Source organism: Marmota monax, unplaced genomic scaffold (genome assembly GCF_021218885.2).
Source record: "Marmota monax isolate L192 unplaced genomic scaffold, Marmota_monax_Labrador192_F-V1.1 WCK01_AAM20220418_F8-fsc00014, whole genome shotgun sequence".
Lineage (NCBI taxonomy): Eukaryota > Metazoa > Chordata > Mammalia > Rodentia > Sciuridae > Marmota > Marmota monax.
Window position 1 is genome coordinate 16,813,763 of NW_026695222.1, and position 27,992 is coordinate 16,841,754.

The 27,992-nt window shown below is 48.7% G+C and overlaps 1 protein-coding gene across 28 annotated transcripts in view; it reads left to right on the plus strand.

Moving 5' to 3' along the window:
- Epb41l1 (erythrocyte membrane protein band 4.1 like 1) overlaps nucleotides 1-27,992 on the plus strand; it is a 122,662-nt gene that overhangs the window by 45,332 nt on the left and 49,338 nt on the right. For 10 of the 28 annotated variants that reach the window (XM_058575334.1, XM_058575344.1, XM_058575335.1 and 7 more), the window contains exons 1-3: nucleotides 6,647-6,792; nucleotides 25,695-25,885; nucleotides 26,764-26,928. In XM_058575334.1, coding sequence (XP_058431317.1) covers nucleotides 6,777-6,792; nucleotides 25,695-25,885; nucleotides 26,764-26,928 — 372 coding nt within the window. In that variant the 5' untranslated portion in view covers nucleotides 6,647-6,776. Of the gene's footprint in view, nucleotides 1-6,646; nucleotides 6,793-8,649; nucleotides 8,763-25,694; nucleotides 25,886-26,763; nucleotides 26,929-27,992 lie in introns of those variants that run through there. The other 18 variants (XM_046433218.2, XM_058575347.1, XM_046433212.2 and 15 more) reach the window with 7 other exon arrangements.

Genomic DNA, 27,992 nt, shown 5'->3' on the forward strand with positions numbered 1-27,992 from the left:
TATCTGGAATATTGTAATGTCCCACTCTAATTCCTGAATTTTCCTACCTTCTAGCCAATTACTGTTAATCAGGGCCAGCTCTAATCATGTCATGCCTCTGCCCCAAGGTCTCTGGTTTCTCTGCCACTGTCTCCCATTGCTGTCCAGTAGAACTATCTGTTATGATAAAATGTTCTAAATCTGCAGGGTCCCATATGGTGATCACTAACAACATGTGGCTATGAATTTTACATTTTATTCCATTTCCTTTAATTTAAATTTAAAAAGTCACATGTGGCTAATTGCTAGACAGTGCAGGGAACCACTTGGTATGACATTCAAGGCTCTCTTTGGAACCATCTGCCTTTCCATCCCCAGCTTCAACCTCCATCATCCTAGCACCAGGCCATTGGCAGCCAGTTTCCGGATCCTACCCTGTCTTTCCCTACCACTGCATCTTGTTTTATGCTCTCTCTTCAGTCTGACTTGTTCTTCTGTCCTGTTTTTAATGTTTAATCCAAATGCTGCCTCTTTCTTGAAATCTTCTTTAACATTCTATTCTTTTCTTGTAACCGTTAGTGCTTTCTATCTTATATTGTAGTTGGCATATCAGAATTCTATTAATTTTATTGAACTATGAGCTTTTGGAGGGTGTAGATGTGTTTCCTATAGTGAGTCCTCACTTCCTACCTCAGGTCCCCATGGTTACAGAGGAGCCTGATACATGTCACGAACTTTGCACTGGGGCATTGGGGATACAGAGAGGATAATTTGAATATCCTGTCCTCAAGCTGCTCACAGCCTCCCACAAAAGTCTGATCCATGCCCAGAGAACCACTGAAGCCAATGGTTATTTTGGGCAGGGAGATAAAAGCCACAGAGGGCCCCGTTGGCAAGGGGAGTCCAGCAGGAGCTGCCTAAGCAGAAGGCTGTGTTTACACACACAGACGGCTTCTCTGCCCAGTCTGGCCTGGTGAGAGGAGACGAGAACATTCAGACATTGCTGCCTGGCTTCCTTGTGAAGTTGGGGATTAACTGGTGGTGCAGAGGCTGATCTGACCGTCTGGTCCCTGCAGATGGATGGATGAGGAGAAGGTTGCAAAGACTGCAGAGCAGCGCCAGGTTCTGGAAACAGAGTGTTGCCTGGGTGGCACCTGGCCCAGGAGTGTCAGTGCAAGTGCATTTATGATCTCAGCTACTGACAGCAGGTGAAATTCGACGGGGCCTGGCTTAGGGGTTTAATAGGTCTTCAGACCAGTCCCTATTTGAAATGAAAAGCAAAAAACAAACAAAAAACACCTTGCTAGCTTCAGACTCTAATGCTAAGAGTATTTTACATACTGAAAATCCCTAGCATATATTCATCCCTGGGACAAAAACATATTTTAAAAATAAACGTGTGTGTGTGTGTGTGTGTGTGTGTGTGTGTATGTGTCTGGGAATTGAAACTCCCTTTCTTTCTTTTTTATTTTGAAACAAGGTCTAGCTAAGTTGTCAAGGCCAGTCTTGAAGTTGAGATCCTCCTGCCTCAACCTTCCAAGTTGCTGGGAGTGCAAGTGCCACCAAGTCCATCTAAAATATACTTCTTTATCGAACTTATAACATAAATGCAGAAAAATGCACAGATCATAAATTAATACATACTACACCAGGTGCAGTGGCACATGCCTGCAACATCAGCAAATCGGGAGGCTGAAGCAGGAGGATTACAAGTTTAAGGCCAATCTCAGCAACTTAGTGAGGCCCTAAGCAACTTTGTGAGACCCCCGTCTCAAAATAAAAAAATGCAAAGGACTAGGGATGTGGTTCAGTGGTAAAGCGCCCCTGGGTTCAATCCCTAGTACCAAAACAAACAAACAACAACAACAAACCTATTTGTGTAACTGTCCCCTGACAAGAACTAAAACATGCCAGTGTCTCCACAGTAAATTTTTGTAAAGCCAACTTTTAAGCAGGGTTACTGAGGGTCAAACACAAGCTCTGCAGTCAGGTATGCCTCTGGTTGAATCCCGGGTCCCCTGCCCACTAGCAGAGTGATCTTGCACTAGTGGGTATATAATTTCCATCTAACCGGGAAGTAAGAGATTTAAAATGGAAAATCTAGGCAAATTGCAAGGCACAGTAGCAGTTAGTGGGGACTCTAATGCTGTCTGCAATGCTGATGCTGATTAATGGTGACGCAGCAGCCTCTTCTGACTCCTGGGACCACAGACACACACACACATTGCTTTTCTACTGTTGCCTCCCCGTGCTTCCAGCCTGTGTGTGATGCTCTCCAAGATCTCTTCTGACTGCAAGGAGTCTGTGATGCTGTGACCATGAAACCTTGGCTGACACCTCAGGCTCTCGATGGCAGGCTGGGTGGACATCTATATCTAGTGGGAACACAACTAGATCTTTCATGTTCAGGCCCTGGGAATGTGGTTCCCAGACCTCTTAGAGGAGGGCTGATTTCCCATGGGGTGCTGGAAGTACAGGATCCATTAGGAAATGTAGCAAGGAAGAGTCTGGTTGGCAGAACTCAGCCTCAGAGGTGTCCTGGTATCCTGGTGAACTCCTGACTCCCACTTGCTCCCTGGCCTCTGGCTCTAAGAGTGAAGGTGACCCAAGGGACACTTATTGCGCACATATTATGAGCTGGAAACTGAGCTGGGCCTTCATGGGATGAAGGGTGCAGAGTGGCCTTTAAGGCTCACAGTGCAATGGAAGGTTGAGACCCTTCAGTACACCACACAACCGGCGCTGGTGGGCAGAGTGCGGGGGGTGGGCAGGGGGAGAGGCCAAGAGGTTATTTCTAACTAGAGGGGTTGCTGCAGAGAGGAGGGGAGGAAAATAGGCTTCCTGGAGGATTCCTGGAAGAATGGCCGTGGGAAAGTCTCCCAGGTGGAGGGAAGAGCATGTGTGAAAGCGAGCGGCTGGGCAGGGCCTCGTTTGACAGAGCACATCACATGGGGTCTGAGGACGAGGCTGAAGAGCCTGTAGAGACCAGGCTGGGAAAGGTCTTGAGAGTCAGGCTGAAGTGCTGGAGTTGCCTCTTCTGAGTGGCCAGCCACTGAGGCTCTTCCATCGGGAAGTAGAGTGGAGCAGCTCCTTGATGTGCCCTGTGGAGACCTGCATTATATTTAGGCAGCACTGTATGTAGTCGATCGTCCAAGCCACCAGAGCAGGTGGTGGGAGCCTTTGGGATGCCCAGTCCAGTGCCAGACCTGGCTGTGCATACTGAGGAGCGTGATGTATGAGCGGCGGTAAGCGTCCCACCTTTGAGAAATGACAGTCTTGTGGAAGTCAGACAAATGAGCCCAAAATATAGAAAAGGAAACAAGGATGAGAGGAGGGTGTCGCAGGCCAAGAGGCAGAGATGGATTGGGGGAATATGGGTGGAAGAGGTGGAGAGGGGTGCGGTCCTCCTGGGGGAAGACAACCGTGAGGATGTGAGCTTGGAGAAACTAAAGGGACTTCAGGGGCATCCTAGGGAAGCTACCTGTGGTGGAGAAGGAAGCACTGAGCATTGTCAGTCACGCTTTGTGGGTACTCTTTCATGTCACCCTATAGCAGGGTTAAGAGGGGGTTCTGCTATTATTCCCACTGTACAGAGGGAAACTGAGGCTCAGGGTAAGGCCTTGCCCAAGGTCACACAGCTCCTGTATTAAAGAGTGTCCCCATCTCTAGCCCAGCCCTCTTCCTAGGGAAATCACTGCCCTCAAAGCTCTCCTACCACACTGCACTAGGTATGGATAGTGCTTTGTGTGGCCCTCGGCGCAGTTTGGAGGCATCATCAGCATCCCACACTAGAATAGGATCTCATGCAGGAGCATGTGATTCTCAAAGTGTAGCCTGGAAGGTTCCTGGGAAAGGTGAAGTCCTTGCTGGCTGCAGCGTTTTGGGAAGGTTTCTTAGAGGCATCAAGAGGAGATAGATGGGGGCTGGGGTTATAGCTCAGGAGCAGAGCGCTTGCCTTACACCTGTGAGGCAGTGGGTTCGATCCTCAGCACCACATAAAAATAAATAAAATAAATAAAGACATTGTGTCCATATTTTAAAAAATCTTAAAAAAAAGAGGAGCTAGAAGGGGAAGGTCCCTGCCAAGTGGGTGCTGCTGCTTGTCCACCCTGCTTGTTTCCCCACCCAGACACAGCTGCCCTGCAGTCCTTCCAGAGAGTGCCAACAGTCAGCGAGAACAGCCTTGCCCAGGCAGAACTTGCTAAGCCTGTGGGTCATGCTGCTCTGAAAAGTTTGGCTCTGGTAGCTTCCTCCCTCTGGCCCAGCTCTCAGCTGCCTGGGGCTGCAGCTCAGCCCACCCAGGCCCTGCTGCCCTCTGGGAAGGGGGCCAGATGCCCTACAACTCTCTTGCCCTAGAATACCCTCTGCCCCATGACCTCTCCTTTAACTCAGCTGGGCTTAGCTATCCCCTCCTCCGGGAAGTCTTTCCTGATCCCCATGGACTGGGTTAGTACCCACCCAAAGAACTATAATGTGACCTCACATGCAATTTAAAATTTCTAGTAGCCACATTTTTCTAGCAGCTAGGCATGGTGGCCGGTGCCTATAGCCCTGTAGTCCCAAAACTTGGGAAGCTGAGGTGGGAGGAGCCAGGAATTTGAGATAACAACCTGGGCTATGTAGTGAGATCCCCATCTCAAACAAAACAAAAACAATAAAACATACACACGACTAAAATGGAACAAATAAAATTATTCCAATGATGAATAGAAAAATGATTGAGGGGCTGGGGATGTGGCTCAAGCGGTAACGCACTCGCCTGGCATGCGTGCGGCCCGGGTTCGATTCTCAGCACCACATACAAACAAAGACGTTGTGTCCGCCGAAAACTAAAAAAAAGAATAAATATTTTAAAAAAAGAAAAATTATTGAGATATGTTATGTTCTTTTTTATTTTGCCACGAAATCTTCAAGATCCAGTGTATATTTTACATTTAAGCATGTTTTAGTCTGCATGCCACTTTACAGGTAGGTGCTCGACAGCCACCTGTGGCTGGTGACTACCATATTGATTAGCATAGCTCTAGAGGCGGGGAGAAGTTTGTAAGGGTTGGAGCTCAGAGAATGGCATCAGGTGGATCTGGCAGTTACATCCTGGTCCTGCCATTTACTAGCAAGGTGAACTTTGACAAGTCATTAACCCAACTGAGCCTCAGTTACTTCAGCTGTAAAAGGGATTAGCAAATTCAGTGCCAGAGAATTGTTTGGGTGATTAAACAAATGAATGTGTGCCTAGTGCCAGGCACAGAGGAAGTGCTCAGAAAACAGCAGTAAGATGAATTTTACAGTACTCTTTGATGTGCTGGGTTATTTGCCTTTCTCCCTGCTGGGTTGATTGTGAATTCAAGGGCAGAGACGCTCCAGTTCCTCTTTCCCTAGTGTCCAGGGCTTGGCTCTGTGTGACCGTTACCACTTGCTGAATGACAGATTGAGTCCTTTAACTGAGACTGCCCCTCACCCCACCTGCCCACCCAGAACAGAGTGGCTGAGAGTCCTGAAGCCACCGACTACCTCTTTGTAAGTTGCTGCTTTTCTCAGGGCCTTGATTTCCTCCTTTGAAAGGTCAAAGGGGGGCCCTGCCTGAAGTATTTGGTTGAGTTTTGACCCCACCAGCGACCTTGGGGCCCTGTGGCTGACAATTATGTGTTTCACTTTCCCAGTGGAGAGAATCACTTCCATTCATCTCTTCCTATATTCTGGACTTTTGCACCTTCAAGTTCCATCATGTAGGTTAAAATTTAAGAAGAAAGAATTTCTCCTACCTTGTAGGCAAGAGCAGAGAGGGGACAAGGGGTCCTGTCCTTTCTCATCTGCCAGCATTTACTCCTCCTGTCACAGTAGCCCAGTGACAGATATGGGATAGGGAGAGTTTCCTCCCAATTTATAAGTGATAAAATGGGCTCAGAGAGGTCAAATAACCTGCCCAAGTAACATAGAAAGAACTGGTATAGCTGGGTACTGTGGTGAAAGTCTGTAATCCCAGCAACTCAGGAGGCTAAGGTAGGAGGATCGAAGGTTTGAAGCCAGCCCCAGCAATTTAGCGAGGCTGTAAAGCAACCTAGTGAGACCCATCTCTAAATAAAAAAAAGATAAGGCTTAGGATGTGACTCAGTGGTTAAGCATCCCTGAGTTCAATCCCTGGTACTGGGGAAAAAAAAAAGAACTGGTACAGGCAGGGTTAGAAGCAGAATTCACATCTAAGGAATGGAAAATCCCTTCTTTGTGGGGTGGACTCCTCTTCCCTTATGTGGGCCCCTGGCATTTCTCCATGGGGAATTGAGGCTTTCAAGAGATATGGTCTTGGGTTGAATCTTGTTCCTGTGCCTCATTTTCCCTGCCTAGGAAAACTGGATAATAGAAATAGAAAAATAATCATAGAAAATAACAGAAATAGAACTAATAATAATCACAGAAGAAACTCAATTTTTGGTGTGATCCCATTGACCGGAAATGAATTGAGTCCTTTGGGTATAAATTCAGAATGAAGTCTGAGAACATCCTGCCTTGGTCCTGGAGTTATCCTGGGAAAGTGAGAGGCTCCTTGTGGCCGAGAAGGATGGGAATGCAGCCCTGCCCCAGGGGATGAGGGGCGTGATCCTGTCTGGGGAAGGGAGAGGGGAGGGGAACCGGGGAGGAATTGAGTAGGAGGAATGGGGAGGGCCTTGGCTGTGTGGCCCAGAGCCTCCTGCCCACAGGAACTTGGGAGCCCGTGGCTGGCAAGGCCAGCCAGCAGAGGAGAGGAGAGTGAACCTGGAAACAAAATACCAGCAGGCAGGCAGTCGGGAAGCTTTCAGCAGATGTGCATACGGAACAGTAAGTTCACCTGGTGTAATTCCTAAATTTGATGGATTCTTTCATTCATTTGTTTGAATAAAGGCATGTGAACTGAACTCACTCAGCAGGCACCCAAGTGACAGTGACTTGCCCAAGGCCACACTTCTGAGGGCCTGTGTGGGGCCTCCTGAGGTGCTGAATTTAGAGGCCAGGAGATAAAAAGGAGATCTTTTAAGGATGCCTGGTTCTTTGAGAGTTGGCCTGGGCTGACTGGACCATCCTCCTGTCTGGAAGGAGGGTGAGTCCTCCAGCGCTAGGAGCAGCTGGCTTCTTTCCACTCTTGCCCACACCTGAGCCTAATGGGCAGCAGGGAGAAGCCATGCTTGGGATACCGGATGAAGGAGTTTTTCATGTTTATCTCGGAGGGGAGAAGGCCTGCCTTGGGGTTGGGGCAAAAGGACACAATGGCTATGTTGAGTTCTCTGAGGGCTTCTGGGAAGAAGGCATATCCTCATCTGTGGAGGCTCTGGGGTTGGGACCAGCACCTAGGGAAGGGCACCATAATGGAGCAGCCACTTTGAGAGGAAGTGAGGAAGGAGGGAGAGGCCTGTTCCTGGAGTATGGGATGAGCAGAGCAGAAATGGATAACCCCCTGGTGAGGTTGAAACTGAGCCAACTGCAGCATGGGGGGACAGATGGCTCCGTTCACATATGGATGGCTTTGAACCTCTGGACTCTCAGCGCTATGTTGCACAACAGTGGCCAGCACACAGTAGGTATGCAGGAATGACTGGAAGAATGAAAGAAGATATGTGTATGTCTAGGGCTGGTGTGATGGTTAGGGGGTAGGGGTCTGTGGGCTGCCGATGTGGGCAGAAATCTTTGAGGATGTTGTGGGTTGACCCCATCTTCTCTAGGCCTTCCCCATAACTGGGGCCCTAGGGACAGGCACATCCCACTCCTTCATTTTTGCAAACTGAAGCTGAAAGCATGGAAGCAACTTGCTAAGGGTACTCAGTCAACCAGGGGCAGAGCTGGACTGCCACCCAGGGCCTCTGCCCTCCAGGGTTCTCTACTTAGAGGCCCCTGCCTGTGGATTGAGTAAGGGGGATGCCCTGGTCCAGCTGGCTTTTTGAGTTTTAACAGTGCTGGTAGAGGGAAGGAGCAGGGCTTAGCTTGGTTTTGAGCCATGACCTATGACACAGGCCCTTTGGCCATCACTTACTCCTTCCTGGAACCTGGGCGCATACCCAAGGAGCCTCCCTACTCCACGGCAAACACACCTTAGTTCCCTAACGCATTAGGGTCATTGTCACCAGCCGCAGAGGCCCAGAGGATTCCCCTGGAGGCAATTGCCGTGCCTCCTCCCTGATAGGAGGAGTGAGTGAGTTCCGGGCAGGTTCTGCCCTGGGATGTGCTTGTAGGGGAGGTGAGGGGATCTGACTCGGGTGGGATGGGAGGCCCACTGAGGCTGAGTCACCCCTTCTGAGTCAGGGATCCTCCCCCCTTCCTCTCTCTTCCCCCTCACTCTCTCCAAGGAGCCCCCACCGGAGCTTGGCCTGGCGAGGAGGCCGGCTGGCCAGGGCCCGGGTGGGGGGACCCAGACAGCCCCGCAGTGGCGGCAGGCACCAGGAGGGGGTGGCCTGGGTGCCAGGGAGGGCGGGGGACGGACGGAGAGGAGGCGGAGGCAGGGGCCGGGCTGCGCGAGTGTGGAGGCAGGCGCACCGCCGCCCCTGGGCTGGGCGCGGAGGCCGGGCGGGGGCGGGCCGCGCGTCGGGCGCCGGGCCCGGGGCTGTGGGCACTGTGCCCAGCCCCCGGCGCACGCCGACCGCCGCCGCCGCCGCTGCTGCTGCAGTCGGCATCCATCAGCGGGCGGGGGTGTCGCGAACAGGCTGCTCCGCAGAACCCGCCGCGGCCCGCGCGCCGCCCCGCCCCGCGGCCTGCCGGGCCCGAGGAGCCGAGGGGCCGCCCCTCGCCCAGCCGCCCGAGATGGGGACCCCCAGGCCCAGGTAGGCACGTGGGGGCGGGGGGCTCAGATGGCATTGAGGTCGGGGCGCGCTCCATCTAGGCCCAGCCTCCAGTCCCGGGAATCCGGGTGCGCCCCAGAACTGAGTTTGCTGGCTGTTGGTCCCCTGGCCGGTGTGGGGGTGGTCCTTGTTGTTTCTCCCGCCCTGCACCCGTCCCAAGACCCCCGAGGAGGTGGACTGACTGGAGGATGAGCGCTTGCTGGGTGCTGGGCTCCGGCGGTGGGCCCACTCTCTTCGGGAAGGCCACTCTTGCTGCCTCCTCTGGAGGCCCAGGGTTCTCTGGATTTCTCCTCCAGGCTTCCGATGCTGCAGTTCTGCTATCTTGGCTGGAGGTTGGATGCTGGGGAGCTCTCGCCCTCATCCTCACCCTCAGCCTTTGGTTATAGAACCTTCCACACTCTGCACTCGCTTCCCATCTCACCTCCTCTCCAAGTCCCCCAGAGCTGGGGGCATGAACCTTTGCCCTAGGACTTTTGTGACTCTGGCTTGGCTCTGCCCTGGTCATCATCTGTCCCCACTGATTACAGGGAGAGGACTTGTGTCTGGTGCCAGTTGTGCCTGGCACCTACCTTCACACTTGGGGAGGTCTGGGATCCCCAAGAGGCTGGGGTCTTGGGGACTGGCAGGTGTGTGTGGGGGTGACTATAGCCACCAGAGTATTTATTGGATGCTGTGGCCATGAACTGGCACAGCTATATGGGCCAAAGTGGTCCATGGGGACTTCGAAGGACCGGACAAGGACTAGGAAGGAGTTCTGGGATGCTGGCCTCTCTCCACTCCCAGCCATGATTTTTGCTTTAGCCCAGAGCTCTGAAAAGCATTGGTGGGGGAGAAAGCACCACCACGTGTTCCCACCGTCACTCCTGGATCCACATGTCACCTCCTCTGCACCCCAAGGTGGGTGGGTAAGAGGGCTAGAATTAGGATTTCTCCAGGACTGTGTGGGGTCCAACTGCGCCATATCTCCTCTTCCCCCCAGCATTTAGGAGTCTTCCAGAATCAGCAGCAGTTGGGCCAGGTAGAGAACCGAGGACCAAGACGGTGCCCTTAGAAGCTCCTGTCCCAGGCAAGGGTGTGGAGCATGGAGGCTCTGTGTGCCTGCGGCCCACCGGTGCCTCCAGATGGAGCCTGCGGCAGAGGCAGCCTGTGCCAGCCTCCTTTCTGAGCCTTTGTGGCCCAACCAGGCTCTGCCAGCCCCAAGCAGGGATAGAGCTGGCTTCTGCTGACTCTGCTGGTCCAGAAACCTGTGTACGATATTTGTGGGGTCTGGTGCGTGATCACTGGGATCTCAGGGGCACCTCAAGGCAGTCCTGGAGGGTATCAGTGTTGGGGGCATTGTTCCTGTTAAAATTTTGTGGCAGTTCCCTGGGCTCAGCTCTGTGAGCTTCTTGAAGTGTTCCTTCCATAGAACTCCAATGAGAATAAGGCTGGGTCCTAAAATCCTCACTTCGTAAATATTGAAAGGTGGATGGAGGCCTAAGGAGGAAGATTGACTTGTCCAAGGTCACATAGCAGCTGAGTGGGAGAGCCAGCACTAATGTATCCAGGACTTCTGCCTCTGGTCTGGGGTTCTGACAGCCTGCTTCCCTGCTGCTGTGGCTGTCCCCCACATAGACTCTGCCAGGGACTGGACATTATAGCCTAGAGGCTGAGGCTGCCCATTAGAAGTGGCTTTATGCTGCCCTACCAGCTGTCTCCTCACAAGGTGAGCAAGAGAGGACAGAGCTGCCTCCTAGATAATGGACCAGGGCTGAGAGAAAGGGCAGCCAGTGGCCCTGGACCCTCTTAGACTACACAGAACCTAGAAGATGCCCTGTGCCCAGAGATGTTCTAGACCTGAGCCTCCAGAGGGCAGCAGAGAGGGTACATTGACTAGACAGGCTGAGACAGGAAGTACCTCTAATAGGCTCCATCTCTGTGAGCCCCTTTCTGGGTTTCTTTGCCCCAGTTGTTCAAAGGAGATGATAATCTCTACCTGGAGTGATATCAGTGATTATGCAATCAGAGCGATGGCATACATTGGACGCTTACTGTATGTCATGCGCTGCAATACATGCTTTGCATCCTCTCACAGCAACCCCATCAGATTGCTGCTATTTTTATCAACTTTTTACAGACGAGAAACTGAGGCTCAGAGAGGTCATGTTACCTGCCTGAGGTTTCACAGCTGGAAAGTGCAGCTGTCTGAGTCCAGAGCTTCTCTATTATGACATTATACCCCGGGGCAGTGGTCTGGAAGTACCAGCTTGGTGTCCAGCAGGGCTGGGTCATTGACTGGTGGCTCAGGGCAGGTCTAGGTGGAGAGGTCTATGTGCTGGGTCTGGTGAAGTAAGGGTGGTTCTATGGCCTGAACACTACTGAAGTCCTGGGGGATAGAGATAGACTAGAGATACTGGCTGGGAACCCTCAGAGAGGAGCCGGCATTGGCCTGTGTTGTGGCCAGAATCCCCTTCGAGTGGGGGTACTTCAGACTGTCTGCTTCCGTTGCCTCCCAGGGTAGATAGATTGGCCACTTGCCCCCTACCACATTTAGTAGGGTTTCAACCAGCAGAAATCACCTGGGTAGGAATTTGGGGGCATCAGCCAGAACTGTGAAGAGGAGGTCCTGTTGTCAGGGACCTCCTGGGTGGATGGGTGGGGGTGGGAGCAGGCTGGCACTGCTTCCTTTGTGGGCAGGAGGCTGTAGATAGAATAGTGACAGCTGGAGTTTATTGAGCACTTACTATGTGTAAGTGCTGGGCTTACACCTACAAGTCATGTAGTCTTCACAAAACTTGTGAGGCAGCTATTCTTCTCATTTTATGGATTGAAGAATTGAGGCTTATGGAGGGAAAGACAAGCTCAAGATTGCACAGCTAGGTGGTGGGGGAGGCAGCATGGGTCAGAGCCACATTCCTGATGACCTGCACCTTCTCAGAGGTCATACTTGGTTGTGTTCACTTTGAAACAATCACCCACTTAAATGCATTCCACTCCTCCGAGGCCTAGCTGGGAGACCTGGACATGACAGGGCAAAGATAAAGAACAAACTATTGTACCTGCTAAACATGGATTCCTGTTTTGGTGCTCAAGAAAGCCTTCAGGAAAATGGGGCCGTGGAGCTGTGAACTGATGGCTTAGTAGGATTTGGTAACCGTAGGGAAAGGATGCCCACTGACCCAGGTCAGAGGGGAAAAGAATCAAGATGCCTTTGAAGAAGAGTGGGTGGTGTGTGTGTGTTGGGGGGGACAGGTAGTTTAGGGGAGAGGCAGGGAAAGCAGGGAGGTGACTCAGAAGGTCAGCTTGTGTTTGGGTCTTCAGTGAGGTTCTGGTCACAGCCCTCTGTATACTAGCAGTGTGGCCTTGGGCCTCAGTTTCCTCATCTGTGAAATATGGATGAACACACCTATCTCATAGGGACTATGTTGTGGCTGTTACATAAAGCCCCTCGTACAGTGCTGTCACATCGCAGGAACTCAATAAGCATTACTCCTCTCCCCTGCCGTCTCTCTTAAATGTCAGGCTGAGGTGTTTTGGCTTGATGTGAGCCTGGAGCCTCTGAGGACCTTTGTAGGGTTTTGGTCTGCAGAGGAGCATGACAGAACTGTGGTTTGGGAAGGACCTTTAGGCAGTTGTATGACCCATAATGAGGGGGTGAATTGTGACCTTGCAGAGAAGCCTCATCTTAGGGACATGGAAGGCTCAGGAGGGAGGAAGGTTAAAACTTGCACAAGATGTTCCTTGGCTAGCTTGCCAGGATGTGGGAGGAGCAGGTTGGAGTGGGGAAGACCCCGGGTCAGGAATTCAGTTTGAAGCTTGCAGAGTGTGAGAAGACGGTCTCGTCTCCCTTCAGTCTTTGGGAAGATCAGGCGGCTCCTTCTTTGAGCATCTGGGTTTTTTTCCTTTTGAATTATTTCCTTTGGATAAATCCCCATCAGAGCTTCTCCATAATAGCAGCAAATTGGGACTAAATGTCCAACAATAGGAAGATGATTGAGAACGTTTTGGAACATTCACTGGATAAAATAATATGCAGTGGCGAACAGCCGCAGAAATCCTTCTCGCAGAATATGCAGCCGTATCCTGGCAGAGCTCTTCTGCATCCTTTGTTCATTTCATGCTTTTATGACTGCCTGGTGACAGAGGCAGGGGTGGGGGGTTAGATGCTTACTGTGCATGAAGAGTTGAGGCTAACCTCTAATCTCGAGGTCAGGGTTCCTTTTTTATTCATGGTCCTCACACTTGATGATCAGCAGATTCTTGTCCAGTGAATGAGTGAACCAAGAAGAGGGGAAGTGACTTGTTCAAGATCATACAAGTTATATAAGAACCCAGTACCTGCACATTCTTGCCATATTCTTCTTACTACTTGGTACAGATGTTTCTCCATTTACAGTGGAGTTGCATTCCAATAAACCTATCCTAATTTGGACACATCCTAAATTGAAAATGCATTGAATATGCCTAGCCTACTGGGCAACACAGTGGACTGTTGAGTATGGGCTATCCATCCTCGTGATCAAGTGGCTGACTCGGAGCTACAGCTCGCTGCTGCTGCCCAGCATCCCAAGAGAGTATCCTATGGCGTATTGCTAGCCCAGGAAAATATCAAAGTTCAAAATTCTAAGTGTGGTTTCTACAGAAGGCATCTTGCTTTTGCATCATTATAAAGCAAAAAAAGAAAATCACAAATTGAATGTCATCAGTTAGGGACCATTTGTGTGAGTGAGGGGAGTAGGATGCAGAGGTCCCAGTGAGGACTTGGGATTCGCACAGACCAGCACTTAAGTCTTATTTCTGTCCATACCAGTTGTGAGGCCTTGGCAAAACAGTTCTCCAAGCCTCAGTCTCTCCTTCTGTGATGTTGATAGTCCATGTACTGCTTTTGGAGTTGTGAAGACTTCATGCATTAGGCACGTAAAACTCTTGACATGGTACATAGCACCATGGTACATGGTACATGGTATATGGTACAAAGCACCACAACCTTAGCTGTCATGGAAATGATGTCATAATGTGAAAATATTTCTGGTACAATTAATGTTAAGTGGGAAAAACCCATAAAATTGTGAGCATTCAGGGCTGGGGTTGTGGCTCAGGGATAGAGCGCTCGCCTAGCACGTACAAGGCCCTGGGTTTGATCTTCAGCACCACATAAAAATAAGTAAATAAAATAAAGGTATTGGGTCCAACTACACTAAAAAATTATAAAAAAAATTGTGAACATTCAGATTACAGTGGTATAAAACTAGGTCTGACCATAGATGCAGACTGGAAGAAGTTAAGTTATGGCAAATATCATGGAATAAATAAGACTGACCCAAACAAATATTTCTTTAATGTTATACTTATTTTTTCTTTAGTTTTAATTACAAAATAAATCCTAATAATTTGGAAATATATTCTCCCCTGAGCTACACCAAAATCCTGCTCTCCAGAAGTATCAATGATAGTATGCATCTTTCCAGGATAGTGTCTATACTTACATAAACATGGAAACAAGAATGGATCATGAATTGCATTACTTTTTATAACTTGAATGTTTAATCCATGTATTGGTAACCTTTCTGTCAATAAAATTTGTATTTTCATGTCATGAAAGTCTATCTCAAAAATTCTCATGACTGGGGATGTGACTCAGTGGTAGACTGCTTTTCTAGCATGTGCAGGTATGTGGGTTCCATCCATAGTACTGCCCTCCCCCAAAACCCAACAATAGTTGTGTAATGCTGTGTGTGTGTGGGGTATTAGGAATTGAACCCTGATGCCTGCTAAGGCAAGTGTTATACCACTGAACTACATCCCTAGCCTTTTAAAATTTATTTTATAGGTTCTTGCTAAGTTGCCTAGGCTGGCCTTCAACTTGTGATCCCCCTGCCTCATCCTACTGAATAACTGGGACTATAGGCATGCACCACCAAGCCCAGGTGTAATTATTATTATTTTTTGTACTGGGGATTTAATATAGGGATGTTTATCAATGAGTCACATCCATAGCCCTTTTCATTTTGAGACAGGATCTCACTAAGTTGCTTAGGTCTTGCTAAGTTGCTGAGGCTGGCCTCAAATTTGTGATCCTTCTGCCTTAGCCTCCTGAGTCTCCGAGATTACAGGCATGCACCACTGCACTGGCTGTAATTAATTTTTAATGGATAAATCCTAGATAATTGGGCCAACCTTCTGTTGATGGAAATTTAAACTTTCTTCCAATTTTATTCTGTTCTAACTAACACTGACAATGAACTCTCATAGTGTTTAAACAATTAATGAAAATCAAGTGAGAGAAGAAGTTTGAAACCATGAGACTATGAGAGTTGCCCTTGAAGGGTTGCTGCTTCTCCTCCCTTCTTTTCCCTCCTCTCCTGTCTTCCCAGTGGAAGATGGCCTGCTTGGAAGAGACTGTGTGTCTCTGTTACCCTCAAAGGGTGTGGATATTCCTTCCTTCGGACCCCTTCTTTCCCTTACCCAGTATAGAGCTCACCCGTGAAAATTTCAAATTCTCTTAAGATATTGTAAGCTGCTGGGGTCTTGCTGCTGCTCAATCTCCAAGTGTCCTTGGGCAGATTCTTTGTGTTCCCTGGACCCCAATTTGTCCATCTGTATGGTAGTGATGCCTTACTGATCAGAACCATTGATACCACCTGCTGAGTATCTGCTATACGTCAAATACTTTGCCAAGAGAGCTTCATGTACATTATCTTGTTTCATTCTCACTAAATGCCTTTGAGATGCAGGGGTTATTATTCTCATTTTCCCTGATCACATTGGCTCTCAGAGAGGTTATGTACCTGTCCAATGTCACCAAGCCTGTGGAGTCAGGATTCCAGCTCTGCCTCCAAAGCGGTTGATTGGTGAGGTCTAAGCAAAATGGGGATTATAAAAGATCCTTTAAATTGTAAAGCACCCTGCATGTGGGAGGGATTGATACTGCTGTTAGGATTTCTACATCCAGAGCAACAGTAGCTTTGGTTACATGGTTTATAGCAAGTTGGAGGTCGTGGGATGTAGCAGGACTGGGGGGGAAGAGTGCTGGGCTCTGGGCCAGTAGACCTGGATCCTAGTCCTGGCTGTACTCAAACTGAGTGGCTTTGTGACCTTGACCAGCTGAGTTGACCTGGGGAATAAGCCCCTCTGCCCTGAGTGGGCCAGGAACAGCACGGATGAGTTAAAGCCCGGAAGGGAGTATTCACGTAGCTTCTTAGCTTTGCCTGGCTCTCTGGGGATGCCTTGCCAGAGGGAGGTCTGGGCTGCCTCCTGTGCGTCATCAGCATGGTCCAAGCAGGAGGCACTTCTTCTTTCTGATGTCGTTACTCTGCAGATCTGGGCTGTCACGTGGTCCCCGGCCCACAACTGCACCTCAGTCTGTGGCTGTGCCGAGCATGTGAAACTTTTGGGCAAGAAGCCAGTGCTGACGGTAGCAGCCTCTTCATATCACTTGGTTTTATTTAATGCAGTGCCCATGGGTACTGCAGGCCTTGAGAAACTGTCACCTCTCTAGTGCCATGTCCAGCTAGACCTGAGCACCCACTGGTAAGTGGACTGTGGTTCAGCTCACTTTTAGATCCTTGGGGCCTGGCTGGGAGGGGCACAGCCAGCACCCTCCAGTCATTTCATTCACATTCATCCAGAGAGGGACTTGAGGAAGCGCATGTTCCATACAGGGGAAGCCCCTGTGGGAAGGGATCATCATTAGCGTTTGGGAGAGGAGAATAAGCCCCATAGTGCACTGTCTGTTTTTTCTTTTCATTCTTCTTTCTGTTCTCTGGCTTCTAAAGTAATACATAATAGTAGAAAATTGGCAAATACAGAGAAGAAGAAAAACAATCCTGCATTTCCTCCTCCCAGGGAATGCAATAGTTAATGTTAGTCTCTGGACTTAAAAATAAAGATGAGAGGATCTAATGTCTCTGTAGCACCAGCTAGAGGGTTTGGTGACATGATCCAATTCCGTTTTCACAGTGAAATTGTCAGGTATGCAAAGTTATCCTCATGATTTTACAGATGAAGAAACTGAGGCACAGGGAGGTTCAGGGACCTGCCAAAGGTCTTCCTTCATCATCTTTATCTTCCCTTTGTCATCCTAAGTCTTTAGACCGTGCAGCCTCTTCCCAGGCTCCCCTCCCCGATTCATACCCACTTCGTGCCAGGTGGTGTATCAGCAGACTCTGGCAGAGAACAGAATTCTCCTCAGATGCTTCAGCTGAGGAGATGTTAATGCAGGTGTGAGCAGGGTTGAGAGAACCCTCGGGGGTATTGAGACATCCACAAACTAGCAATGACAGAATCCGTCTTCCACTCTCAGTCTGAATGAGTAGAGAGAGGGAACAATGTTATCTGTACTCCATGATGGCTGGAGCAGGGCAAGGAGCTGTCACAGTGGGGCTTGGGGACTGGGAGGGGGAGTTGGGGAAGGTATACTCAACACATTTCTTCTTCTGCCCTTTGCCCTCCTGCCAGCACCTTCTGTTGGTCAAACTCAAACAGAAGCAGCAGGAAAGAGTCTCAAGGGACAGTTCAATGGGTCAGCCTCCACTTCTTTAAGCAGGACATGGATCTGGGGGTGCAAATGGAGGTACCAGCCTAGGACGAGTTGTTGCAGGGGGATGAAAGAGATGTGCCCCCTGGCCTCCCAAAAAAGAAAGCAGAGTTGTCTTGGTAACTGTACTTACTGAAAACATCAAAACAAAAGAGTTTTTTCTGCCTGGCATTCTCTTGGTTCTTGGTGCCTCCTGCTCTCTGCCCACTCCCCCCACTCCTGTTTCTCCCTACTTCCTTCTTTCTGTTCTCTCTCCCCTTCGCTACCTCTATTCTCATCTGGTTCAGAATTCCCAATAACATCTGGGCAGAAGTCTTTGGAGTCTTCCATGTCAAAGATTTAGAAGAGACAGCCTTTCTGTATAGGGAGTGACTTCTCATGGCCGTGGACCCACGCGGCTGTGTGACTTCATGTCGTTCTGCTCTATGTGTGTGTGCATAGACATGCTTCTCAGATACCCATCATAAGCATCTGTATCATTCTCTCCTCTGTATTTGGTGGGACTTTAACCACAGCTCTCAATCCTTCCATTCTCTGTAATACCTTTAGCACCATGGCATTACTCTGTGGAGGACCAGAGTTCTTATTTCTGTTTGACAGATGAGGAAACTAAACTGATAGTGAGAAAGAGGTGATCAAGTAGGAAGTGGCAGCATGGAAACAGGAAGCAGTCATACAGATTCCCAATGCAGCTCTTCCCAATGTGTTTGCTTTTCAATCCTTAGCTAGCTTCTTCCCTGGGAGAAATTAGTATGAGTTGAGCCATTGAAACTGCTGAAATGCCATCTAGTGGGAAGGATTTGGGAGTCAGAGAGACCTGGCATGGCCCTATGACCTTGGGTAAATCATTTTGTCTCTTTGAGCCTGTGTGTTCTCATCAGTAAAATAAAGAGGATAATGTTAGGGATTTGGATGGAAAAATTGGGTGCTTAAAGGTCTGAGAAATCTTCAGGAGAGGCTGGCTGGCTGGGAGCCATGAAGTTTTCCCAAGGTGAATGCAGTCCTGGTGAATGCATCCCAGAATTCTGGCACTGTCATTTATTAGCCATGTGATCTTGGGCAGCTTGCTTAACTTCAGTTCCTCCTTTTGTAAATTGGAGATAATAAGAGTACCTATTATAGGTTTTTATGAAGATTAAATAAGTTAGTTGATGTACTTAGATCAATGCCTGGCAAATAGCAAACTGTATAAATGTTAACTCTGTAGACTATTAATTTAGTTGTTGTGTTTTGTTTTAAGACAAGGTCTCACTATGTTGTGCAGGCTGGCCTTGAACTCCTGGGCTCAAGTGGCCCTTTTGCCTCAGCCTCCAGAGTAGCTGGGACTAGAGGTGCACATTGCCAGGCCCAGCTAAATGTTGACTGTGTTGTTGTTATTTGTGAAGAACTGCGTTAAGCCCTGGAGAGAATGGCAAATGAGACAGAGATCTTTCTGGAGCTTATATTCTAAAGGAAGAATAGAAATGAGTAAGTAAATTTTTCAATAAGTATAAGTTCAGTTTATGGTGATTCCTATGAAAACAGACAAGCAAACCCAACATGCTTACTTATAATGGAGACAGAGTTTCTGTCTGAGGTAATTAAATTTTTTGGAAATAGATAGTGATGATTGTGGCACAACATTGTGAATATAATTAATGCCCCTGAAAAGTGTTGTACTTTGAAATGATTAAAAATGGTAAAAAGGCAAAACCAAATAAACAATTTAGCATGCTATAACCTAAAAGATAGGGAGAGGGATCCATTTGAGACAGGATGGTCAAGGGGCACACATAGATTTGCAACTTGAAGGCGAGAACTGTCACACCAAGAGTGCAGATGAGCTCACTATCCATCCAGAGGGATCATTAAGGACAAAGCCTCAATGCAGAGGCAAGCCTGGCACAGTTGAAGAACAAACAGAACGCCAGTATGGCAAGCTCCCAGCGGTTGTGGCGGGGTTGGGAGGCCCTAGGGGACTGGCAAATTGGACCTGGTGATGGAAAGAGAGACAGGGCCATATGCAGAGGCCTGCGGCTTGCTATTGTGTTTTATTTTGATGCAAAGCCATCGGAGGGTTTGTTGGTCATTGTTGTTGTTTTGTGGTACTGGGGATTGAACTCAGGGTTCTGTACCACATCCTCAGCCCTTTTGATTTTTTATTTTGAGACAAGGTCTCCCTGTGTTGCTGAGGTTAACCTCAAACTTGTGATCCTTCTGCCTCAGCCTCCAAAGTAGCTGGGATTACAGGTGTACACCTGGCCGGCCATTGGAGGTTTTAAGGAGGACGTCCACCTGGAGTTTTGAAAGAAATCCTTGTGGATGCTCTCTGAAGAGTAAACCCTTGATGTGGCCACAGGAGCAGGCTGGGACAGCCATCCTGGTGTGAGCCAGTAGTGGTTTGGACCTGAGCAGTAGCTAGGAATGAGGGTGGGCAATGGAGAAAAAGACCAAATCTGAATTACTGGGCTCAGAGATGCTGACTCATGTTAACCCTGATCAGAGGCTAACCAGATGCCCTTGATTCATTTGAAAAAAATATTTATTTTTTAGTTGTAGGTGGGCACAATATCTTTATTTCATTTTAATGTGGTGCTGAGGATCAAACCCAGTGTCTCACACGTGCTAGTCAAGCACTCTACCACTGAGCCCCAGCCCCAGCCCCTGTCGATTCATTTTTAAGAAGAGGTACAACTGCTGGGCCAAGTGGGTATTGCCTCAGCAGGGCTGGGACACCCTCTCCCTGCAGGCCACCCAGATGGAGATCCACAGTGTGATAAGGCTTCTTGGTGCCCTGGAAGGTGAACCAGAGGAGCCAGATGGTGGCTGCAATGTTGCAGAGTCTCAGCTGCTGGCCAGACCAGCACCCCTGACAATGCTGGGCCCCTCTCCCCAGACAGGACTGGCGCGGGCGCTGTCAGCATTCACTTTTCTGGCTGACCTTTCCTTTTTCTAATCCCATGCATTCAGCCTTTCATACATTGGTGTCATCAGTCTGGCCCTGCTGGCCTCTGACTCCGAGTACATCTCTTGCTGCATCCATTTCTGCCTTCAGTTTGCAGGCCAGTGCTCACTGAGGCTTCCATTACTCATTTAATTCTGTTTTCCTCTGTTTTACTGAGTGCACACTATGCTAAGTGCTCTCTGTGTTATTTTCCTGAATCTCTATCCCTACCCTAAGAAGGAGGGAGGAGGATCTCTATTTTATAGACAACACAACTGTGACTTAGAGAAGTGAAGTCACTTGCCCAAGTTCACAGAGTAAGTGAGTATTGGAACTTGGCTTTGGTGTCTCCCTGTGCCTGACTCCAAAGTCTGTGCTTTTAACCACCGAGCAGCAGGGCCCCCTGCCCTGCTGTGCTGTGTGGGATCTGTGAATGCCTGTGAAGTCTCTGGCCTGGCTCTGGCCCACAGAGGTGCTCAGTGGTGGGAGTTCCATCCTCCTCCAGCAGTCAGAGTGACATTCTTCACTCTTCTAAGCTTGCTCTCACCACCCCAGCTCCTTCACTTCTCCCAAAGTCCAGCCTGTCCCTTCTGCCAGGACGTCTGGAGCTCCCCTTTACAGGGTTCTCAAGGTATCAGAATGCCAAGGTCTCTTCTGTTTCCTGCATAGCCCCCTTGGCCCATCTCTAGGCCTTTGCCCAAATGGTGACTCAGCTCAAAAGCCCTCTCTGCCATCTTCTGTCTAAACACTCCTAACGCCACTTCTAGCCCCTATCCTAGATGTCATCTTTGGAAACTGCAGGCCACATTTTTAATCATCAGGTCCAGACTCTTCTGAGAGGCTGATACATACACTAGCAAATCTAAGTCACAACATGCCATCTCCTGGGACAGTGTCATCCTCTTGTTGCAGCAAGCTCCATGGGAACCAGCACGTGCTTCCCCCAAGGATCCCCTCTAGGTCCTGGCCTGGCCTGCCACCTAGCAGTTTCCATCAGTCTGTGCTGACCTGGGCCTGGGCAGATCTGTGCTCATGTTGCCAGCTGTGTCAGAAGCCAAGGCCAGGTCCTTGGCCCCTTCTTTGTGGCCTAGTGAGAGAACCATGTTGCTATCCTTGGATTAGGCAAATAGAGATTTCATCATAGGTTTTAGATAAGATACTGCATTTTTCTTTTTTAATTCCTAAATTAAAACCAAATTTTAATGGACTTTCTTTATCTCCTTCTAATCCTGTGATACCAAGCCATGTATATCAGAAAAAAAAAATTTAACCTTTAATTTTTAAAACAATTATTTAAGGAGCCCTGCAGGCATGGTGATGCTGCCTGTGGTTCCAGCTACTCAGAAGGCTGAGGCAGGAGGATCATTTAAGCCTAGGAGATCAAAGCTAGCTTGGCCAACATAGTGAGAACCCCATCTGAAAAAATAAATTAATCAATAAATAATTCAAGGAATCTCCAACTATAGTAGAAAAATCAAGAGCTACATTTAAATTGAAAGAAGCAAAAAATAGCAATCAGTATCCAGAAATAACCATGGGTAATACGTTTTTACATTTTCTATGTAGATGTTTCTTGACATAGCACAATATTATAGCCTGAAAAACCCAGTGTAAGTTGAAAATATCATAAATAAAAAATGCATTCAAGGCCTGGGGATATAGCTCAATGGTAGAGCACTTGCCTAGCATGTGTGAGGCCCTGGGTTCAACTCTCAGCACCACATATGAATAAATAAAATAAAGGTCCATCAACAACTAAAAAAATTTTTCACCTACTGAATAGCTTAGCTGAACGAAACTTCAGTGTACTCAGAACACTTACATTAACTAACCTATAGTTGGGCACGATCTTCCAACACAAAGCCTATTATATAATAAAGTGTTACAAATCTCCTGTCATTTTTTTAAAGAGAGAGAGAGAGAGAGAGAGAGAGAGAGAGAGAGAGAGAGAATTTTTTAATATTTATTTTTCAGTTTTCGGTGGACACAACATCTTCATTTTACTTTTTATGTGGTGCTGAGGATCGAACCCAGCGCCCGGCGCATGCCGGGTGAGCGTGTTACCGCTTGAACCTCATCCCTAGCCCCAAATCTGCTGTCATTTATTGTATACTATACTGAAAGTAAGAAGCAAAATGGTTGTCTGGGTATGTTTTCACATTGTCATAACTTCAAAAACATGGAAGTTGGGGCTGGGGTTGTGGCTCAGTGGTAGAGTGCTCGCCTAGCATGCTCGAGGCACTGGGTTCAATTCTCAGCACCACATAAATGTAAAATAAAGATATTGTGTCCACCTAAAAAACTTAAAAATAGATAAATCTTTAAAAAAAACATGTAAGTCGAACCATCGTAAATTGGGGACCATCTGGATCTGTGTGTGTATTTTAATTAAAATAGGACTCATCTGTATAAACTGTCATGTCCTGTGCTTCGTCATTCAAACGTTGTCCAGGATTTTCTGTATCCTTTTTTCTTCCACTTGCTGAGAGGATGAGGGATCATCTATCCCCTGCCCCTGGCCGTGGGGCATCTTGCTGTTCAATTGGGCCTGAGTGCTTTTTCCTTCTAGGTGTGTCTGATGGGGTTTGCTCGAGGCAGCCAGGTGCAGAGGGGAGAAAATGGACCTGGAGTTAGGATCTGGGAAGTCAGGCAGCTGGGTGGGGAGGAGGGTGGATGGAAGAAGAAGAGGAGCCCTGTCTGAGGAGGTGACTGTCATTCAAGTTTCTCGCTCTCTGAGTCTCACCTGTAAAAGAAGAGGAATAGATTTAATTATCTCAAAAGACACTGTCTGCAGCAGGCTCTGCTGGAGACACACAGGGAAGACGGGGTTATTTTTTTAACATTGCTTTCCTGGTTATTTCCAAGGACACTCAGACCTGGGAGAAAGTTCTGAGGGTCTGAGGGCCTCCAGGCAGAGGCCACCAAGAGTGGGGGAGTGGATGCACCCCTGCACTGCCTGGCATGAGAGTCACATAGATTCTGCTTCTCACCGCAGAAAACAGGCACATTAATCTGTGGATTTTTTTTTAAGTGAAATTAAGTAAGCATTTATTTCGAGGGTTCTTGCCTATTGGTCTATATCAAGGGCAGGTCTAGGAAAGATCCTGAGCCTGGCAGACAGGTCTCAGGTTGACCTTTCCTAGGCTGCGAGCTCCCCTAGAGCAGTTTTTGTCACTTTGTGTCCTGGCCCAGAGTCAGCACTTAATGTCATGTGAGTGATGGAGAGCTTTTATGTAACTATGGCTTGAAGATGTACCCCTAGGGCCCAGTATAATGGCTGGAGGGAAAGCCTTTGTGGGTGGGAGTGCGGCAATGTGGCCAAGGCTCTCCCTTACTCCACCTCTTTCTTCTTCCCCTTGTTCTTCTTCTGGTACTGGGAATGAACCCGCGGTGTTCTACCATTGAGCTACATCCCAGGTGTTCTACCATTGAGCTACATCCCAAACCCTTTCTTTGTGTGTGTGTGTGTGTGTATATATATATATATATATATATATATATATATATATATATTTTTTTTTTTTTTTTAATTTTTTAAAATTGTAGATGGACACAATACTTTTATTTATTATTTTTTATGTGGTGTTGAGGATCAAACCCAGTGCCTCACACGTGCTAGGCAAGCACCGTACCTCTGTGTTACAACCCCAGTCCTTATTTATATTTTTCATTTTGAGACAGGGTCTTACAAAGTTGTTTAGGGCCTCACTAAATTGCCCAGGCTGGCCTCAAACTTGTGATCCTCCTGTTAAAGCCTGCTGAGTCGCTGAGATGACAGGCGTGCACCACCACCACCACCCCCAGCCCTCCTAATCTTTCTTCTTAACAGTAGCATCCATAACAACACACCGTCTTATTTGTGCTAGAAGCTCCAGCTCACAAAGCTTTCCGCTTGTGACCAGCTCTGTGTGGACTGAGGATGCCATGACCCCTCCAGAGCCCTGGGGTGCCCCTGTGGCTGAGTGGGGCTCTTAGGGTTCCTGACTTTCTGTCCAGTATTTTTACTTTGGGCCACACAAGTGCCCACAGGAATGCAGAGAGAGAAACCAAAGAATAAAAATAACGGGCTGGGGTAGGAGAGCCCTTGCCTAGTATGCATGAGGCCCGAGGTTCAATCCCAGCACTGCAAGAAAAATAAAGGAAGTTGGGGCAAGGACTCTGCATTGCCTAGAGTGGATTCAGTGTCTACTTGGCCATCAGAGGCCTACCCTGGTGGATGGGGTGGAGAGAGGGGCCTGATGGGTCTAGTCTGGATCTTTCTCATATACAGTAATCTGATGGATTTAGAGGAAGGGCCTGCGTTTAGTGGTGAGGGTTCCTGCTCATTTCTCTGTTCCCCTGGTTTTAGCTACAAGCCACCCCCCCACCCCTTTTGAGGATCCACTAATTGGGATCAGGTGTGGGTGCTTTTGCCCTTAAAATAACACTTGTAGGTTAATATGTGTCTATCCATCCATCCACCCATTTAAAAAGATACAAGTTAACTCCAAATGATATAAAGTGAAAAATCAAACTTTCTCCCTTATCTCACCCCATTCCCAAGATCTCTTTCACTTTTCCTTTAACCTCTGGTGAGTGTCCTTTCAGATCTTTTCCTAACTGTGTAAAACACAAACGTATGGTGCTGAGGTTATTATTTAAATATGTAAATATGACTATGCTGTTCTCTCTGTCTCTCTCTCCAGTTGACTAATTTCAACAAAATAGTTGAACACTAGGTCCTTGATTCTCTCTAGAATTTCATTTAATGCTTCGAGGGGGAAAGAACTAATAGTTTGTCCCAGAAATAATACCTTAAGTCCCTCACTTTGTAGAGAGGTAAAGTGATTGCCACATTTGTGGCAGGCTTGGGCCAGAGCCTATTCCCCTGACTTTGACATGGGTAGGGTGGTGTATTTTTAACAGGTGCTTACCTACTGTTATCCCTGTGGGCCCATCCTGACAGCATCCCTGGGGGTGGGAATGAGATGTATGTGCAAGAATTATTGCAGCTTGGGGCATGAAGAGGCTTGTCCAGACTCAGTGCCCAAAGGGTCCGAAACTCAGGGTTCTCTTGGTTGAGTTCACTGCATTCAGTGTTTTTGAGGGAATAGCAGGTGCCAGGTACTATTGGAGACAGCCTGGCCAGGGTCCTGCCTGGGGCTAGTCACCCTGTACTCCTTGGTAGAATGGGGGCTCTCTAAAGAAACCCTCATTATCCCTAGAAAGGGCTCAGATTCTAGGTCTGGGCTGAAAGATCAGAGTCCTTGAGGATCTATGGGCACAGGTGGGAGGGGGGGCCTATGACCTCAGCTGCTGCTACTAAGTCCTCACTTCTCATGACTCCATCCTCCCTTTCCCCCATCCCTCCCTCCCTCCTTCTCTCGCTCTGTCCATTTGTCTCCATCTGTCTCTCTCTGCATGTGGTTCCTGCCCCCTCTGTTACACTATCACTGTCCCTTTCCCCTGTCACATGCTCTCCTTCATGCCAATGCAGGCGTGCTGGTCACCATGACAACAGAGACAGGCCCCGAATCTGAGGTGAAGAAGGCTCAGGAGGAGGCCCCACAACAGCCTGAGGCTGCTGCTGCTGTGACCACCCCTGTGACCCCCACAGGCCACGGCCACCCAGAGGCCAACTCCAATGAGAAGCAACCGCCCCAGCAGGACACTCGGCCTGCTGAACAGGTATGCACCTGAGGGCCTGAGGGCCTTCCTCCTGCCCAGGAAGGAAGGAGGAAACTAAGATTTATTTGTGACCCATTATGTGCTGAGCACTATGCTGGGAGCATCGCGATCCCATTTATATTTAATTCTCCGAACTTCAGAGGGTAGCTGCTCATTTCTCCATTTTACACTTGGAGAAACTGATGGAGTGGAATGAAGTGAGTTACCCAAAGTTACCTTGCCTTGAAGTGATAGAGGCGGAACTCAAACCTAGGCCTGACCTCCAAAAACTGTTCTTTCAACTTTATTTTCCCACCTTTGAGCCTTTTCATTCTAGCTTAGCAAGCCCAATGTGACCCTGGAGCACCTTAAAGTTTTGGGGTGATTTGAAGGATCATCTAACCCCCAAATTCATACCTCCTTACTTCACAACAGGCCCAAGGAGGGCAGGGACTGAACCAAGGTCATTGAGGGAGTCAGGGTTAGGCTCTGGCCCTTGCCTCCAGGTGATCCATCCACAGCTGCCAGCCTCATGCTAACCCTGTGACAGTCGAGAAGGAGGAGCCAGATGGTTGCCCCATAACTCGCACACTATTCCAGGGAGGCAGGAGAGCTCTAGTCATGGGCTTGATTTTGTGGGAGACTCCTGCCTGAAGATGCTGCCCTGTTAGCAGCAGCCTCCAGGGAAGACTCAGATGAAGAGCCCTCATTGCCCATGGAAACTTGAGTTCTCCTATACACACCAAGCCATGGCCCCTGGTTACCCTGAGGATCACAGAGGGCAGTGACTCTCATGGTGGAGTCTCTCCAGCCCCAGCTATCCCTGATTGCTTTTTGTTTGTGTGAAAGGCTATGGCTTCAAGTTTAATGACCAGACTCTTTCTTGGTTGGACCTACAGAGTCTAGACATGGAGGAGAAGGACTACAGCGAGGCCGATGGCCTATCAGAGAGGACCACGCCCAGCAAGGCCCAGAAATCACCCCAAAAGATTGCCAAGAAGTACAAGAGTGCCATCTGCCGAGTCACTCTGCTCGATGCCTCTGAGTATGAGTGTGAGGTGGAGGTAGGGGAGCACCCAGCACCATATGTCCTGTCCCTGGCTGGCCGGCCTCAGAGCCAGGGCAGGTTCCTATGTGTCCTTAGCCTGGCCAAACCAGAGGAGTCCTGAGCCAACTGCAGTGTCCGGGGAGATGACCTGGCCTGGCCCTTCTTTGTACAGATGGTGACAAGGCCCAGAAAGACCATTATGATTGCAAACAGAATTAGACATGGCACAGGGCTGGCACGAGGAAAAGGTGGCTATACCCTAGCAAGAATGTTACCATCTAAGGGCTGATCTGCATCACAGGGGCTTAGAAACTGGGCTATTCAATCTCACCTTAGCGGATACCTACATTTAAACTAGAATCCCCCTTTATTTTTTTGGCAGGGGGTGCTAAGGAGGGATCTTCCTTTCTTTGTGAATACTCCTATCCAGGGCATCATCTCTAGTCTCCAGGACAAACTAGTTATCCGTGGTAAATGTGTCACCCAAGCACAGGGAAACAGCCCCTGGGAAGGATGCTCTCATCCATGTGGAAGGCCCTGTGACAGGTCCCTGCCTCACAGCAGCAGCATAACAGATGCCTCCTCTCCAACCCTCTGGCCCTACATTTAGTGTCTTCCGTCCAGTAAGGGCTCAGACTTGCCTCACTCTGAGCCCCTCCTTCCTTAGAGGTTTGCTTCTGCCTGGGCCCTGCACCCAGCCCTTCTCTACATGTGTGGAAGAGTTCAGATGGTGGCCCCAACACTGAGATCTATAGGAGCCCTTCTCCCCCATGCCCTGGTTTTACGGGATGTGACTTCTTCTTTTTCTTTACAATACCTTCATTTTTAAAATTTATTTTTATGTGGTGCTGAGGATTGAACTCAGTGCCCCACAAGTGCTAGGCAAGTGCTCTGTCACTGAGCTACAGCACCAGCCTCTGACTTACTTCTGAACTCTGATAGGCCTGGGCCCCTCTTCTCCACAAGCTTTGGTTCTGTCTGTTTTTATGTGTATTTCTTTGGTAGGAGGGTTTCAAGGTGAAACACCTTCCCTGCTCCTGGGCAAAATAAAGGGCTCTCTCTTTCCCTTTCTTTCCTGGC